The sequence below is a fragment of the Pagrus pagrus genome, assembly GCF_965226575.1.
Source record: "Pagrus pagrus genome assembly, chromosome: 14".
In the NCBI taxonomy this organism is placed as follows: Eukaryota; Metazoa; Chordata; class Actinopteri; order Spariformes; family Sparidae; genus Pagrus; species Pagrus pagrus.
This window is the reverse complement of record NC_140198.1, coordinates 8,899,180-8,916,124: the sequence shown is the minus strand read 5'-3', so window position 1 is coordinate 8,916,124 and position 16,945 is coordinate 8,899,180. Positions and strand designations below refer to the sequence as shown.

The 16,945-nt window shown below is 42.6% G+C and overlaps 2 protein-coding genes across 2 annotated transcripts; both read left to right on the top strand.

Annotated features, from left to right (window-relative positions):
• The first annotated feature begins 5,001 nt into the window (after window positions 1–5,001).
• smg8 (SMG8 nonsense mediated mRNA decay factor) lies at window positions 5,002–11,706 on the top strand. The gene is made up of 5 exons (XM_084374063.1): window positions 5,002–5,700; window positions 6,151–7,051; window positions 7,338–7,483; window positions 8,331–9,218; window positions 10,444–11,706. The coding sequence occupies exons 1-5, from the start codon at window positions 5,074–5,076 to the stop codon at window positions 10,654–10,656; spliced, it is 2,775 nt and encodes a 924-aa protein (XP_084230189.1). The 5' UTR covers window positions 5,002–5,073; the 3' UTR covers window positions 10,657–11,706.
• Window positions 11,707–14,280: 2,574 nt separating this feature from the next.
• On the top strand, window positions 14,281–16,945 carry kcnj15 (potassium inwardly rectifying channel subfamily J member 15). Its single transcript, XM_084372846.1, has 2 exons — window positions 14,281–14,375; window positions 15,713–16,945. Exon 2 carries the CDS (start codon window positions 15,782–15,784, stop codon window positions 16,802–16,804), a length of 1,023 nt encoding a protein of 340 aa, XP_084228972.1. The 5' UTR covers window positions 14,281–14,375; window positions 15,713–15,781; the 3' UTR covers window positions 16,805–16,945.

Below are 16,945 nucleotides of genomic sequence, written 5' to 3'. Positions count from 1 at the left end.
CAAGTGGAAAATAAATAAATAAAAATACAGCAGCAAGTCCACCACATCCACATTCTACATGAGACATTTCATCAAGCCGTCGTGCTCTTCATTAGTTATTCAAGACCTTCAATGCTGCAGCTAAAAGCCTTTGAGACAGGTCACATGATCACTTACAGTCCTATATATATCAGCCTGCTATAATGACGGAAACTCATTTGTTAAAACCCAGAATCCACCTGGAGGCTTCAAACACTGGCTAGTCATAGCTCCAGTTTACAACAGAATTTTGACTGATATTGTAAAATAATCAAGAATCCTAAAACGTCATGAATTAAATATACTATATCTATATTAGTAGCTATATTAACAGCAAAGTCTTTTGTTTTGTTTTGGAGGAACCATGTATCTCCAAAAAGTCAACTTTTCATGAGATCAGAAAAACAGCCTGTTTTCAGCCTACTGAGAAGAGGGTTTCAATTAAAAGAAAAAGATTGATGCATTAATTGTTAATGAAAATAATCCCTAGCTGAAGCCCTAATGTCGCAGAATTCAACTCAAGTCTTTTTTATAGCAGTATTTGTGACATCACAACTATTTTGGAGACCCCTGAATGCAAAGTGTAGACGTCACTTTAGGTTTATAGATTCAATCAATCAATCAATCAACTTTATTTATATGGCACTTTTCATACTGTACGGTAACACAAAGTGCCTCACAGAGGTTAAAAACAAAACAGAACAAAACAGAACAAAACAATACAAAACACCATGAAGACCACAAACCTCCCACCCCCACAAACATACACACAGATACACATTTACATACACACTCACACACATACACAGACATATGGACAGACATACACACCCACACACAAACATACACACACCCACACACATACACTAGCTGTTGCTAAGGAGACATGGCTGGGCACCGAAATCACAGGTGAGGAAGAAGCTACCTTTGGGGGCCATGCACACCGAGAGGAATCATGGTCCATGACTGCAGGGGCGCCACCACATAGACCCCCCGAGCCCAGGCAGACAGGAGGCTCCACACCAAGGTGTAGAGCTCTCTAGCCACCCGGGCCAGGGCCATCCACGGGACAGCACCCCCATCGGTGGACCAGAAGCAACTCCCGGTGTGGTAGGCCCCCAGGAGGAAACACTGGAAGATCGAGGGGCTAAAACAGTAAAATAAGATAAAAGGTATAGGAGCTAAAACTGAGGGAATAAAACAATAGAATGTATAAAATAGACCATAAGTAACGACTAAAACATTGAAATAAAACATTGAAGTAAAACAATAAAGTAATGAAACAGGATAAACTAAGCTAAAAATAAAAATATAATAATAATAATAATAATAATAATAATAATAATAATAAATAAATATGTAAATAAATAAATAAATAATAATAAATAAATAAGGATAGTAATAAATAATAATAAAAAATGTAAGAACTTAGAAAGTTAAATGAGTTTAGTTAAAAGCCTGATTAAAAAGATGGGTCTTGAGCCTCTTTTTAAAAACATCAACATTCTCTGCGGCCCTGAGGTTCTCTGGGAGGCTGTTCCACAATCGGGGGCCATAATAACTGAATGCCGCCTCCCCGTGTGTTCTAGTTCTAACTTGTGGTATCGTTAAAAGGCCAGCACCAGAGGACCTCAGGGTCCGCAAGGGTTGATAGGGTAAAAGTAATGCAGATAGATAAGAAGGACCAAGACCGTTAAGACACTTAAAAACTAGTAGAAGAACCTTAAAATCAATCCTGAAGCGCACAGGGAGCCAATGCAGCGATTTTAAAACAGGTGTAATATGCTCCCGCCCTCTGGTCCTCGTCAGCACTCGTGCAGCTGAGTTTTGTAATAATTGTAAGTTATGCATGCTCTTTTTGGGAAGACCAGAGAGCAGGGCATTACAATAATCTAAACGACAAGAGATAAAAGCATGCATCAGCACCTCCGTGCTGGCCTGAGAGAGAAACGGGCGGACTCTGGCTATATTCTTAAGATGGTAAAAACCTATCTTTGTTATGTTTTTGATGTGTGGAATAAAAGTGAGCTCAGAGTCAAAAATCACGCCGAGATTTTTAACTGATTTTGAGGGTTTAAAATCCTGTAACTTTGGTAAAAGTTTCTCTCTCTGGCCTTCAGGACCAATGACTAAAACCTCTGTTTTGTCCTGGTTGAGCTGTAGGAAGTTTGCTGCCATCCATGACTTAATGTCTAAAATACAGTTAAAAAGGACATCAATTGGCCCTGTGTCATCAGGCGACACGGCGATGTACAGTTGCGTATCGTCAGCGTAGCTATGAAAGCTGATGCCATGCCTCCTGATGACGTCCCCAAGGGGCAGCATGTAAAGATTAAAAAGAGTTGGACCTAAAATTGACCCTTGGGGAACCCCACACTTTATCTTATGGGTTCCTGAGGAACATGTATCCATACTTACAAAGAAACTTCGATCAGTGAGGTAGGATGTGAACCAGTTAAAAACAGTACCAGAGAGGCCGACCAGGTTCCTCAGTCTATTTAATAAAATGTGATGGTCTACTGTATCGAAGGCGGCGGTTAGATCCAGTAGTACCAAGACGGTGAGTTTGTTGTTATCCAAATTATACCTGATGTCATTTAAAATCTTTAAGAGTGCTGTCTCTGTACTGTGGTTCATCCTAAAACCAGACTGGTGAGTCTCTAAAATATGTTTTGAGTTTAAAAATTCGTTTACTTGATTAAAAACAAGTTTTTCTAAAATTTTACTTAAAAATGTTAAGTTGGATACAGGCCGGTAGTTATTTAAAACATGTGGGTCTAAATCACTCTTCTTCAGAAGGGGCTTCACCACCGCTGTTTTAAAGGAGGTGGGGAAGACACCCGTCTGAAGAGAGCAATTCACCAAATACAGCAGCTGTTCCTCAAAGAATCCATAGAGTGTTTTAAAAAACGGTGTGGGAATGGGATCTAAAAGGCAGGTTGTGGGTTTTACCTGGGTGAAAACTCGACCAAGTGTCCTCGCATCAACCAGGGCAAAACTCTCCAGTGTTTCCTCGGGTAAAAGCAATGATCCAGGTGTTAAAAGCTGTTGGGATAAAAGACTTGATCTGATGTCATTGATTTTTCTTCTGAAGTGGTCTGCAAAATCCTCGCAAAGGGCGTTATCTGGTGTCTTGGAGGATTTTTTAAAATTTTTGTTTGTTAAAAGATCGATTGTGGAGAATAAGAATTTGGGGTTGTTTTTATGGTCATGGATTAGGTTTTGGAAGTGGGAGATTCTTGCCTGTTTGACTGTGTTATTGTAAATTTTGAGGTGTTGACGTAGTATGTCATGGTGAACTGTCAACTTTGATTTTCTCCATCTCCTTTCAGCACTCCTGCATTCCCTTTTGAGTTTTTTAATTTCCTCAGTTCTCCACGGGGGTGTAGGTCTTGTTTTAATCGTTTTGATAAGAAGTGGAGCCACTGAGTCGAGTGTTGACTTTATTTTATTGTTAAAGTTGTCAGTAATAAAATCGCAGGGTGCTGGTAGAATTTCGGCAGGAGTGCTCTGTAAGATCTGGATAAAATTTGCAGCCACTTCAGAAGTTAGGTAGCGTTTCCTCACTGTTCTCACAGGGGCCTCCCGCTGATTAAAACTGGTGATTGTAAAAAACACACAAAAGTGGTCAGACACAGCCAGGTCCACAACAGAGGGCGCACCAACGGACAGACCATAAGATATAACCAGGTCCAAGGTGCGTCCCCTGCTGTGGGTCGGCTGCGTGACGTGCTGCTTAAAATCGAGGCAGTGTAAAAGGTTTAAAAATTCTCTGGACATGAAGTCTGAGGAGATGTCGACGTGTAAATTAAAATCACCGGTTATTAAAATTCTGTTAAAAGAGGTATGAATAATTGTAGATTGAATTATCAATCATGAAAATATTGCAGATTAATACAAACATCATAAAAACATATGAAACACAAATAAGCATTCAATTAATGAATTATTTATAAACCATAAAACACGTCTGGGTGAGCTCTTTAACTAAATTTGCCTTTTTATTAAAGGTTTGTCAGGTGTATGTGGCCAGAAGAGATCCTGTGACTATATTATGTGTGTGTACTTTACTTTCTTCAGGAACTTGGAGCTTTTGGAGGTGACACTGCCCCGATTCCTTCAGTTCATCTTATCTAACCTGGTTTTTTGTTTTCTGCTGCCAAAAACTAAACTGAGTTATACTTCAAGGTACTGTATGTTTTATTCTCTGTATAAGGAGGCTCCTGGGTTCTGAGACCCCAACGTGTTAAAGCACTATAAATAAAGAAAGAAGACATTATATAAATGATGAATAACATAACAATAACAATGACATTTTGGCCTTTCAAACCAAAGGCAGCAGCTAAACACATAACTCGTTTCACCTCGTTTCCTGTGATTAGACAGATCAAGATCCAAGATGTTGTGATGAAAAACTGTTCTGAAAGAAATGTAGTTTCAATAATGTGGATGGCATGTAATACTGTGGGTCTCTGTGTGTGTGTGTGTGTGTGTGTGTGTGTGTGTGTGTGTGTGTGTAGGAGTGCATGTGAAGTGTATGTTAAAGTTGGGCTAATGATGCAAATGATTTAACATGATGAGCTAAAACAATAGAATTACTTTATTGATCCCAGACTGGGAAATTATTTAAAAACATGATACATTGTTATGAATAATATTTTCCAGCAGTATATACATTTCTTAAAATTAGCTCCACATTGACACATTGAACAACTAGAAGTAAAATGATATTACCTTTGACTGCATCACAATAAAAAACAATAATAATCAAATAGAATATATATTATAGTTTAATACTGAGTCCTTTACTTTTTATACTTAGGCTACATTTAGCTAATAATACTGATCATGCTTAATGCGGGACATAGCCTTGTAATTTGGCATTTCTACAAAGTGTAATTATTCCACTTAATTTACTAAATATACTTATTTCACCAGGAAAAACACATGCGGACAAAAGAGGAACGGTTCAGCAAGTGTTGTACCTACTCGGACATTTTAGTTTACGAACCCGGAAATGAGTGCGTCGTTGTTTTCATACCCCCGAGTTCCAGCATGAAGGAAGCAAACATGTCGCTCCCTGTGAGTATGGGGTCTCTGCTTCAGGCAGCCCTGGAGGAGGACGCTGCTCACCGGGACGACGGCCTGTGTGTCGTCGGTATTTTCGGTAAAAGCAACATGCAGTCCGGCCCGCCGAAAGAGTCTCTCATCAACACTCTGGCGGACAAACACATCTTCTCTCTGTTCGGCGTACCGGAGGACGACGGCGGCGCCGCGGACAGCCACATCCAGGCTTTCTACAACCAGGAGAGCCGGGTGCTGTACCTGCTGCTCTCCTCCGTGTCCGACAGCCGGCAGCTTCTGCGGGCGTGCCAGTCTCTGAGCGCCGGTATCGGCCACTCAGACGCCCACGACTTCTGGAAAGGCCTGGACAGACAGCACTGCCTCCACCTGCTCTACATGTTCTCCGTGTGCCACGTCCTCCTGCTCGTCCACCCGAACCAGACCTTCGACGTGTCCTACGACCGGCTCTTCAGAGCCCTGGACGCCCTGCGGCAGAAGGTCCTGCCTCTGATCCGGGCTGCCATCAAAGACTGTCCGGTGTCCAAAGAGTGGAAGGTGAACTGTCGGCCCTGCCCTCCGCGCCTGCTCTTCGTCTTCCAGATGAACGGCTCTCTCAAGGTCTGCTGTCTGATAAAGTCCTTTTTACTGACAGGCACGCTGCTCATAAACTTCACTAAAACGTTTGATTTGTTTAAGATGGTCTCCCTTTATTCTTGTATAATAACCTGATGAAATTGCGCAGGAGTTTTATGTTCTGGTTTGAGATTCAAATGTGATTTTTTTTTTCTTTCTTGGTGTTTTGGTGATAGTAAACTGAATATGTTATGGGATTAAGACAGTCAGGCCTATTTGGACAAAACAAGCAATTTAAAGTAAAGTTTATATTTGAATTTATTTCTCTTGCTTGACATATAATAATGTAAATTATAAAATGTATAAGAAAATCTGCAAGAAAGTGAGCAAGCATATTTCCCAAAATGTCAAACTACGTTTATTAAAGTTTGTTGAACTCTAGTGAGCTATTAAACCCCAAGAGTTTTTAATGAATTACATTTTTTTTTTACAAAGGTCTCTGCAAACGGTTCAGAGTCTGGAAACCCTGACAAGCCCAAGAAGCACTCTCCCCGGAGGAGGCTGCAACACGCCCTGGAGGACCAAATTTATCGCATCTTCCGTAAAAGCAGAGTCCTGACCAATCAGAGCAGCAACTGCTTGTTCACTGTGCCCGCCAACCAGGCGTTTGTGTACGTGATACCGACAGTAGAAGAAGACCCTGTGGGCGCCCTGCTGGGTCAGCTGCGCTCCAGCTGCATCTTGTGTGAACAAGACTCCACCCCTTTGGTGTCGGGCCCGAGGCGCTACCAGCAGATGAGACGTTCAGTTCGGCAGCCTGGCTTTGGCGGAGACTCGTGCGGCATGTCGATGGGCGGTCAGCCGGTGGACTGCAGCTTAAAGGAGTTCCTGTGGCAGCACGTAGAGCTGGTGCTGACCAAGAAGGGCTTTGACGACAGCGTTGGCCGCAACCCGCAGCCTTCACACTTTGAGCTGCCCACCTACTCCAAGTGGATCCAGGTCGCCTCCAGACTCCACCAGGTCCTTATAAGCAACACAGAGGAAGAAACAGCTGAACTAGCCACAAAAGTGCAAGGCCAGCTGAAGGTTTTGGAGGGTTTCCTCGATGCTGACACAAAGTTCTCTGAGAACAGATGTCAGAAAGCTCTGCCGCTCGCTCACAGCGCGTACCAGTCCAACCTGCCCCATAACTACACCACCACGGTGCACAAGAACCAGCTGGCTCAGGCTCTGCGGGTGTACAGCCAGCATGCCCGAGGCGTGGCTTTCCAGCGCTACGCTCTGCAGCTTCACGAGGACTGCTACAAGTTCTGGAGCAACGGCCACCAGCTGTGTGAGGAGCGAAGCCTGACAGACCAACACTGTGTTCACAAGTTCCACCTGCTGCCTCAGCCAGGTGAACACTCTACTCTCTCTACCTCTGCTGTGCTGCGTCAGGGCTAATGAGGACAGAAACCTGCTGAATGTAGCGTACCGGGTGTATAATATAGCACACTGAAGCCTTTCATGTAGTTTTTATTAACAGGAACATTTCAATAAGCCTCAAACAAACATGTACTGAGTGTAAGAATTAGTAGTGGAAGACATAAAACATTTTAAACACTTAGGAAAGAAGATCTAAATGTATTCATGAACATGCATGTTTAAGATTTAACCACTTAATCTGACATTAACCTCTGTAGGAGAGAAGCCGGACATGGACCGCAACCCACCCATCCTGAACCACAACAGCCGGGGCCGCTCCACCAGCTCCTGTAACTGTGGCAGGAAACAGGCTCCTCGTGAGGATCCGTTTGACATCCAGGCTGCTAATTATGACTTCTACCAGGTCAGGAGTCACACTTCACTCCTTCACAGCAGCACACACAGCTCTGACAGTGATAGTACGACACTCATCATCTAGTCTGTGGGCATTTTTTGGTGCCACGTTCTGAATGTTTGTGGAGGTGGCACTTTTTTCTTTGTCTTTCAAGAGCCAGCACGTTTTAATTCCACAAATAAATCTAAAAGATCCAGATTTGTATCTTGCTCCGTGTCAAATTGTTCTCACTCATCGTTGCCGGGCATCTAAATAAGTCTGACTTTTTTAACCGAGATCGATGCATCCATACAACATCTGGGCTGAGACCCATCCTCCAAATCCATGCAGTTTTTGTGTAATCCTGCTGACAAACAAACGGACATGGGTGAAAACATAACCTCCTTGGTGAAGGAGAAGTATCTGACTCATAGGTGCTAAATACTCTAAACTATGTTCTATGTTATGAACTATGTTCACCAGCTGGTTGTTAACTTTGTGTGTCTGGTGTTTGGTGATATTCTGTAAGTGGAAAGTGGGTTTATGAGAGCTACCTGTCTAAAAACAGCTGCCTGCTGTGGCCGGAAACTACTATGAGAGCAGAGAGAGTGCACCAAAACAGTAAAGTAGTGAGCCGGGCAGCTGAGCGATGAGCTGAAATGCACTGTAAAGCTCTGTAAGGTGAAGGGAAGCTGCAGATTTAGATGATAATTGACTGTGGGAACCTACAGAGAATTTTTCATTTGATACATTGCTATTATAGGACCATTAATTATAGCTGCTTTAAATAAAATCTGAAACATTGTCCAACTCTGCCTCAAATCCAAGTTTTTCCTCGTCTCTGTTGCACCTCAGTAACGTTGCTCTTCCTGAATAGATGCTGGACGAGAAATGCTGCGGGAAGCTGGAGAGGATCGACTTTCCCGTGTTCCAGCCCAGCACTCCTGACCCTGCACCAGCCAGCAACCAGCCTGCTCAGAGAGTCCCGTGTGAGGCCTCAGCGTCTGGTGAAGCAGAGAGGCTGAAGGAGACGACCACAGCGCAGAGCCACACACCTGGAGATACCAGCCTGAGCCTGGCTCTCAGTCTGGGCCAGTCCACGGACAGTCTGGGGCCTTACGCGGACGGAGAAGGAACCGAAACCCAAGTTCAGCAAAAGAGGCCGAGCCTTGTTGACCGCCAGCCCTCCACTGTGGAGTACCTCCCGGGTATGATGCACTCTGGCTGCCCCAAAGGTCTGCTGCCCAAGTTCTCCAGCTGGTCGCTGGTCAAACTGGGACCAGCCAAGTCATACAACTGCCACACCGGTCTGGAACAGCCAGGCTTCCTCCCCGGCTCTTCCTTCCTGTTGCCGTGGGACTTGGTGATTCGCTCACGGTCGGAGGAGGACGCAGGACTGACGGAGCCTTTGGATGGAAACACCTCCTCGTGGCCAGCCCCCAACAAGACCCTGGTGGGGAAGCGAGGGAGCACCGGAGGGCTCGGTAGGAGTCGCAGGAGGGACGATATGGCTCGTGTCTTTGTGGGCTTTGAGTATGAAGACAGCAGGGGGAGGCGCTTCATCAGCTGCGGGCCTGATAAAATAGTGAAGGTTCTGGGGCCAGGGGGCGCCAAAGATCCCGCCACCAGGGTGCTAAACACCGACATGCCGCTGTACATCCCATCACCTTCACAGGGCCGCGGCCTGAAGCCTCACTTCGCCCAGCTGGCTCGCCTTTATATTGTGGTACCTGACGCCCCGCTGGAGGTGACACTCAACCCACAGGTAAACTGTTTAAACCACTAATAAACGGTAGATTAATCGTTAGTGAAAAGAAACTTGCAGCACCAGTGATATCAAAAGGGTTTTTTAAACGTCCCAAATTTAACTTGAACCTGCAGAAACCCTGGATTTAACTGAGCTGTCAAAACGTCGTGGGAACATTTATTTTGCGTCCGTCTTCAGTGCTTCGTGCTACTTTTCTCAGTACGACACTTTCCAAAGATCACTGTTCGGTCAAACGCAGATCTTTTATAAACACTCCTCCAGCTCAGGCTTTTGGCTCAGGTCTGGGGATTTAAACGCACTTGTTTGTTAGAGACAGAGATGCTGTGGGCCACTTCCATCATTAAAAATCATCACATTTTCTGGAAGCCGAGCGCAGTTTGGAAGCTCAGTTGTTTACTGTCACCAAAACAAAGAAGTGGCACATTTCAGATTTAGGTGTTAAAGTCGCTAGATTTATAGTTTATCTAACAAATTAGTCTTAATATTTATTCTTCATATATATCTTAACTAACCCAGTCTAGTACTGTGGTATCTTTACAATAGATAGATGTGTTAATTTTGGATGAAGAAGCTGATACAGTGAAGTGTTTCTCCAAATTTTAGCTCTGTAGAGGACCGTCTCTTCAAAATATTGGTTTTTCACTGCCTGTGCTTCATACTTGGGTCTTTTCCTTGTATCAAACAAATATTTCTTAGCTCAAGTTTGGCTTCTTCCAAGTCCAATAATCATTATTACTGTTATGTAATCGAGAGGTGAAAAGACTTGAAGCTTGGAAATCATAGGAAAAGAGAGTCTCCTTATAATAGCAGAACTTGCTTGAAATTATAGCGTTTTTAAGTTTTCTTCAGTATCAAAGTGATCCAGTATTAGCTGTCTGTACATACAGGGGTACAGTGCAGACACAAAGTGCTATAGGCTAATTTGGCGTGCTTTTATTTGTGTTAATTAACAAAATGTAAACAAATATAGGCTAAATGAACAAGGCTCATGTTGTAGCTCATTGCAGGAGGAGGCAGTGAGTTTGCTAAGTTATACTTCCTCGCTCTGGGGAGGCACAGTTTGATCTAATCGATTGGAGAAAAAGATATTTACACTTGAGGGTAATTGTTCAGATGTCTGATAACAAAACATGTAGTTTTAATAGAGATGTATGAAAGTATTTTTTAATTCAAATATGACATTAATCCTGACAATACTGTGTTTTTTCCGATGTGTTTCCAGGTGCAGCCCGGTCCTCCTCCCTGCCCAGTTTTCCATCCAGAGCAGACAGATTTAGTGTTGCCGCCTGACGGTCTCTGGGTCTTGCGGTTCCCTTATTCCTTCTCGACAGAACGCGGCCCCTGTTACCCCCCGAAAGAGAACCAACCGCTCAACAACTACAAGGTGCTGCGAGGCATCCTGAAGGCCACCACTGCTAACCCTCCACCACAGTGAACTTTGTGAACAACTTCACCTTCCTTGACCCAGTTTTATTTATTTACATCTCTCTCAGGTCAAAATCTGGCCATGACGAACACTTTGGTTGACAAGGGTGTTGGGTTTTCCAAGAAATGTGCTGTTGATATTCACACCCCATAGATTGAATCCTATTGATTTAGATTTTTGCTTTAAAGCACAATTTAAATAAATGTTGGGACACTTTCAGGCTCCAAAGAGGAAGAAGCCTCTCTGTAGTGCTATCCAAACATTGAACTTTCCATTTTTAGCTCTTTAAATAATCAGTAATGCACTTGCTCTAACACTTTTGGGGGTATTGCAGCCTCTATCAGCCAGAAACAGGGCTTTCATCTGTCAGTATGCTTCATTATCAGTGCTTCTCGGATGGTCGAACAGCTTCGGATACCCCCCCTCTCCCTACACCTTTCTGATGACGGATTGAAGTGTCGCTATATCCGACAGTTTCTTTAACTTTCTGGTCTATAACCAAAACCAAAAAACTGACATTCACACTCTTCACGCCGTGATTGGCCAGCTGTGCGGAGGCGAGAAAAACAAGCAGGATGTAAACTACGACTATTTCTGTCACTTTTCATTGGAACAAACAAGTAAAACACTGTGGACGTCTTCCCAGAGACTGTCTGGAAATGTGTCCTGATCATAATAACAAGACTGAACTGATGTTTATTAAGCAGCAAACTACTTTCCTCCGATTAAGCATTTATAAGCAGTATGCAAACATTTCATAAATGGTCCAGAACACACTATAATGTCGTTAATTCCTCCTGTATGCACCCATAAGTGGTGATAATATAAATTATGTTTTAAAAAAAGTTTAAAATAAACAAATAAATATCTGCATACAACTACACATAAAGTGTGTTATAAGCCTTTAATTAAATGTTTGATTGCTGCGCAGAAATGCAAAATATGAGGACTTACAGTAAAATGTAAACCTACCGAGACAAACATGCCTCATAGACCAGGAACTGGGGAGGAAGATGTTCATGTTTTTCTGTAAATAAAAATAACTGTTATTCTGTGTCAGATGTCTTTGACAAGGCAACTTTATTTGTGTGGAACAAAGTCATAAAGAAATACAGTAAAGGTAAAAGATTTACAATAAAAGTGCAAACGTACAGACATAATATAAAACACTGGAAAAACATAAACAGTTAGAATGAAGGCTAATTTAAAGCTACGCTGCAAAAAGCTAGTAATTAAAACATTAATTTCCAACGAAGACTAACGGCAGCATAGAAGAGAAAATCCTCCAGGCAGGTTTTTAAGTCATATGCATTACACTGTTTGTCCACTGGAGGGAGGTAGACTCCTTTTATCTCTGTTAAACCACCTCAACATCCATTGGTGGAGACAAATTCCTTCTTTTAAAGCGTCTACCAAAATTAAATTAATAAATAGATGTCCCTTGTTGGACTGTTTTATAGCCCGATACATGTTTTTACATCAAACTACAGAACTGTTCTGCTGTTATAAAAATAAAACTCAACAGTGTTTTCATATAATCTTGGTGCTGGCTTCATTACACTGACTTCCTGCCAGATTTAGGATTTAAATCAGAATCCTTCAAATTAATCTAATGGCTTAAATTAATTTGGCTTAATGTCTGAAAGCTCCCTCCAGAGCCCCAGAAGACTTTATACAGCTGTGTGAGCAGTTCAGGCCTGTCAAGTGATAATATAAGTTTACACACCGCTGCTGTCATCTGTCTTATATTATTTGTTTTAAGCAGTTAACCAAATTGTCGACCAAAAGCATAAAGGGCTGGAACGAGATCAGATAAGACAGATATTTATGTACACTTCATTACACGGGAGTCAAAGAAAAAACAACTGTAATCAGTGTTTATTTCCTGTAAGCAGATCTCCAATTTCATCCAGTAATTTTTCACACCTCTATTTCTGTAGACGGAGAGCTGAGAGTCATCTTGATAGTCGACAGAGCCCATAAAAAGGAAACCAAAAAAAACCTACAGCAGGTAGATATCAGTGTCACGAAAGCTTTAAATAAAACATGAAATGTATAAGATGCAAATAGAATAAATGATGAGGCCACTGCCATCTTCGCAGTGCCTTCAGTCCCAGAAAGAAACGGAAGCTTCTGCATCCAGTTTGGTAAAACTCACCTTCTTCTGGTGCTTCATTTTGTCATTTGTGATGTGGAGATAACTTTACTGCTTGAAAACTACAGGAAGGAAGGAAGAAGGACACGAGTGACTACATACCTTACGCTCACAGACGAGCTTCAGGAATGTGGGTAATAACAATTAGGTTAATAACAAAGCCAACAAGTGTTATTCTCCGTCATAAAAGTTGAGCAACCGCCGGTTCAAGATTTAAAGAAACATTCAGCGTAAACTGTGATAGTTAAAAGTTGTTCGCTGTGGGACTCTGACACAGTTTCAGTGACAGTTACAGACACACTGCTGCTTGCTACGGTGGCCCTGAGGGTCAAAACACAACATGTCTTTGTGTTTTCTAAAAACGTTGTCATCTGTTGTGAAATGTTGTGTTTTGACCCCCCCGGGCCACCGTAGGCTTTCAGCTCTCACCCTTCATCTGACCTTTCACAGCACTTGCACTTCAGTCAACACTTCAACTCCTTTCACTACATCTTGAAATAACGTGTATGTTTTTTTTTTTTTATGATTTTTATATTTATTGTTGTGATGTGTTCTTTTTCAGAAAGAAACTGACAGATTTACTTCAAGTGACACTTCACCTGCTTTCAGTGTTTACACGTATTTACTCTTTTCAAGACTTCAGTTCAACAGACATCTTCAGCTCCTTTTACACTTCGACTGACATTACGTCTGTCAGTGTTTGAACTTCAACTAACTCGTCAACTTCACTGTGATCTTACTTATTTAAACTAATAAATAAAAGCCAATCGGTACAAAAACAACCAGAGACAGACATTAATTGTCTCCATACATCCTGTTCAGTATAATCCAATTCTCTGTAGCCCCTTGAGACCCCAAAATTGATTGAGAATACATTACTTATTTATTTATTTACACAATTTATAAGCCACTTAACTTGTTTCTGCGATTTTTGTTGTTTTGTGGGCTACGAAACTTTACTCGACAAAGACTGAACTTTCATTTTTGGGTGAACTTACCCTTTAAACTAATGTATAAATGTCTTTCGGCACATACTTCTACGTAATACTTTTAATAAAGTACGTCAACTTCTCTCAGCGCCTCTTTGTTTTAACTATCACCTCAACTTCTTTTCAGTTTTTCACTTTGACTCCACCTGTTGTCGCTGTCACACAGACACATTTCCATCGTCAGACCACTTTTTTTTTATTTGTATTGACACCAAGAGTTTCCCAACAACTCATAATGCCCTTCAGAGAACAATCAGGTACTGGAAGCAGTAAATCTGGGTGTGTGTGTGTAGAGCAAAACAACCATAAAAGACGCAAAACAAACCCGAGGTGTTCAGTGTCTCACCTGTGGACAGGTAAGGGGAGGCGGAGGAACAACAGCCAACCCACATGCAGATCTGAGTTTACAGCTCGGCTTTGTGTCTCATTTCTGTTCCAGCCTGAAACGACTGTGCCAAAGTTCAGCGCTCGCAGCTCGGGACAATAGGAGAAAGAAGACACTGGACTAGATGTTCTCTGTGTGACCCTGAAGACAAGTGACAGCAAAACACCTGAGACTATTCAACGAGGCAGCGCAGCAGGATGTGAGTATACTACACATTGTCAGATTTATCAGGTAATCAATGATTATTTAACGGTACGGTAAAGTGTCCCCGGGGCTCCTGTAATGGTTCACTAGGAGGTTAACTTATAACGTTGTTTAAACCGAGAGAGGAAGCAGCAGTTTGTCCTGTAGACAGTCTGGTTTATGGTGCGTTTGAAAGATTTTATCAATTAAATCTCATTTTGTTGTGTTGAATCGTCCGCTGTGACTTTGTCCCCTTCAGAGGACAAATGTTGATCAACTTTAGAGGAACGTACCAAAGTTTTTTGCCTCATGAGAATAACAGTGCAGTACTTTAGTATTTTAATTTGTACATTAAAGATGTTTTTACTTGTTACTCTGTAAGGACAATCCCACCTCCAGTTAGTTAGAGCTGAAGAAGCCTCTTGGATCGGAGGTGAAACGTCCTCAAGAAACTGAAACAAGTCCAGTTGGCTACAATACAGCACTTAATATTACCACGACCTTGCTGACTGAGAACCGTCATCAACATGTTACTCTGTATTTAACAGCTGTTGAAACAAAATTTTAGTTTTTACATTCGATGTGACACAAAAAACACCTTTGTTTTTCTTTTCTGATGATGGATGATCTATCTTTCACAATGATTACTGCTAAAATCTGTGAACATTCGATTGTTAATACTTCACGAAAGGAAAAGCAGCGTTGTAAAAACTGCCCAAAAGTCATAAAGTGAATAAAAGTAAAATGTTAATTTTGGTAAAAATGAAAATGTAGCAAAATGTAGCACAGTTGAAGTATAAAGTAGCAGAAAATGGAAATACTCTGAATTTATCATACTCGATAAAGTAGAAGTACCCTTAAAAACTGTACTCTGTATTTTCCAGTACTGGTATTTAGCTTTTTCTACCTTCCAGGCAGCCACTGGTGTTCAATTTATTTTCATGGTTTAACAAACAACTTTTGGAGACTTGAAATTTAGGTTCAGTTTAGACGATCAATCACAGTTAACATCAGTATCTGTTATTTTGTTATCTACTTTCCTCAGCACTGTCACCACTACTAAAGATGAAACATTTACACTGTGTTGAATAATTTGCCCAAAGGAAGTTTTAATATCTTAATCTAAGTCTGTTTTCTTAGACAAATGAGATTAATCTAAAGAACTGGACGTCCAGGAGGCAAGAAAATCTAAAACATCTGCTTTTTGTTTATCCGCCCCGAACAGCCAATGTCCAGTCGTTTCGACTGGACAGACATTAGCTTTAAGCTAGCTGGCATTAAATGATATCTTGGTGATATGATATGCTTAATGTTGAGATATTACTCATATATTTCTTGGTTTTCTTTGGTCAGTCCTTCGACTGGGATTGCTGAACTGAAACCTGAGGAGTCACCATCAGTTTTAATTGACCCTCGAGCATCATGGCCGCCAGGAAGGCCGAGGTCCAGCGAAGGATCGTGTCCAAGGACGGCCACAACAACGTGCGGATCGACAACGTGGAGGGCATGGTCAAACTGTACCTGCACGACATCTGGACCACTGTGGTGGACATGAAATGGCGCTACAAACTCACTCTGTTTGCCTCCACCTTCGTCATGACCTGGTTCATCTTCGGGGTCATCTTTTACTTCATCGGCATGGGCAACGGAGACTTCGAGGCTGGTTTGAGTTCAAACCACACGCGGTGCGTGATCAACGTGGAGACGCTCACCGGAGCCTTCCTGTTCTCTCTGGAGTCACAGACCACCATCGGCTACGGTTTTCGTTATATCTCGGAGGAATGTCCTCTGGCTATCTTCACTCTGGTGGCTCAGCTTGTCATCACCGGCCTGGCCGAGATCTTCGTCACCGGCGCCTTTCTCGCCAAACTGGCTCGACCCAAGAAGCGAGCGGAGACCATCAAGTTCAGCCAGTCGGCGGTAGTGTGCCGCCGCCAGGGAAAGCTGTGTCTGATGGTGAGAGTGGCGAACATGAGAAAGAGTCTTCTGATCCAGTGTCAGCTCACAGGAAAGCTCCTCCACTCCAACGTGACGGAGGAGGGCGAGAAGACACAAATCCACCAGAGCGCTGTGGAGTTCAACATGGACTCCAGTAGCGAGTGCCCCTTCCTCATCCTCCCGCTCACCTTCTACCACGTTCTGGACGAGCACAGCCCGCTGGCAGGACTCAACGCTGAAAACCTGCGCACTCGTGACTTCGAGCTGCTGATCACCCTCAACGCCACCATGGAGTCGACGGCGGCCACGTGCCAGAGTCGCACCTCCTACGTTCCTCAGGAGATCCTCTGGGGCTACGAGTTCAAGCCGGTGCTGTTCAGCACCACAGGTGGACGCTATGTGGCAGATTTCAACTTTTTTGACAAGGTGCAAGCGAGCAACGATGCAGCTTTCATCAGTAACAACACGGAGAAGCTCAAACTGGAGGAGGATTATAAGAGAGAATAGAGGACACACGTCGTCTCTACTGATGTAACTGTGATATGTTAGTAAAGCCTCAACGTGTTTGTATAATATTGTATAAAAAGTGATTTGGTCCAAGTTTTCATTAAAAAGGACTCTTAGATGTTCCAGATTGGAAAATCTGAC

Excerpts from the sequence above, each read along its gene's own strand:
- smg8 (XM_084374063.1), top strand. The coding sequence starts at position 5,074 with ATGAAGGAAGCAAACATGTCGCTCCCTGTGAGTATGGGGTCTCTGCTT. Across the intron at positions 5,701-6,150 it reads AGATGAACGGCTCTCTCAAG|GTCTCTGCAAACGGTTCAGA; the intron begins GTCTGCTGTCTG and ends TTTTTTACAAAG. Across the intron at positions 9,219-10,443 it reads AGGTGACACTCAACCCACAG|GTGCAGCCCGGTCCTCCTCC; the intron begins GTAAACTGTTTA and ends ATGTGTTTCCAG.
- kcnj15 (XM_084372846.1), top strand. The coding sequence starts at position 15,782 with ATGGCCGCCAGGAAGGCCGAGGTCCAGCGAAGGATCGTGTCCAAGGAC.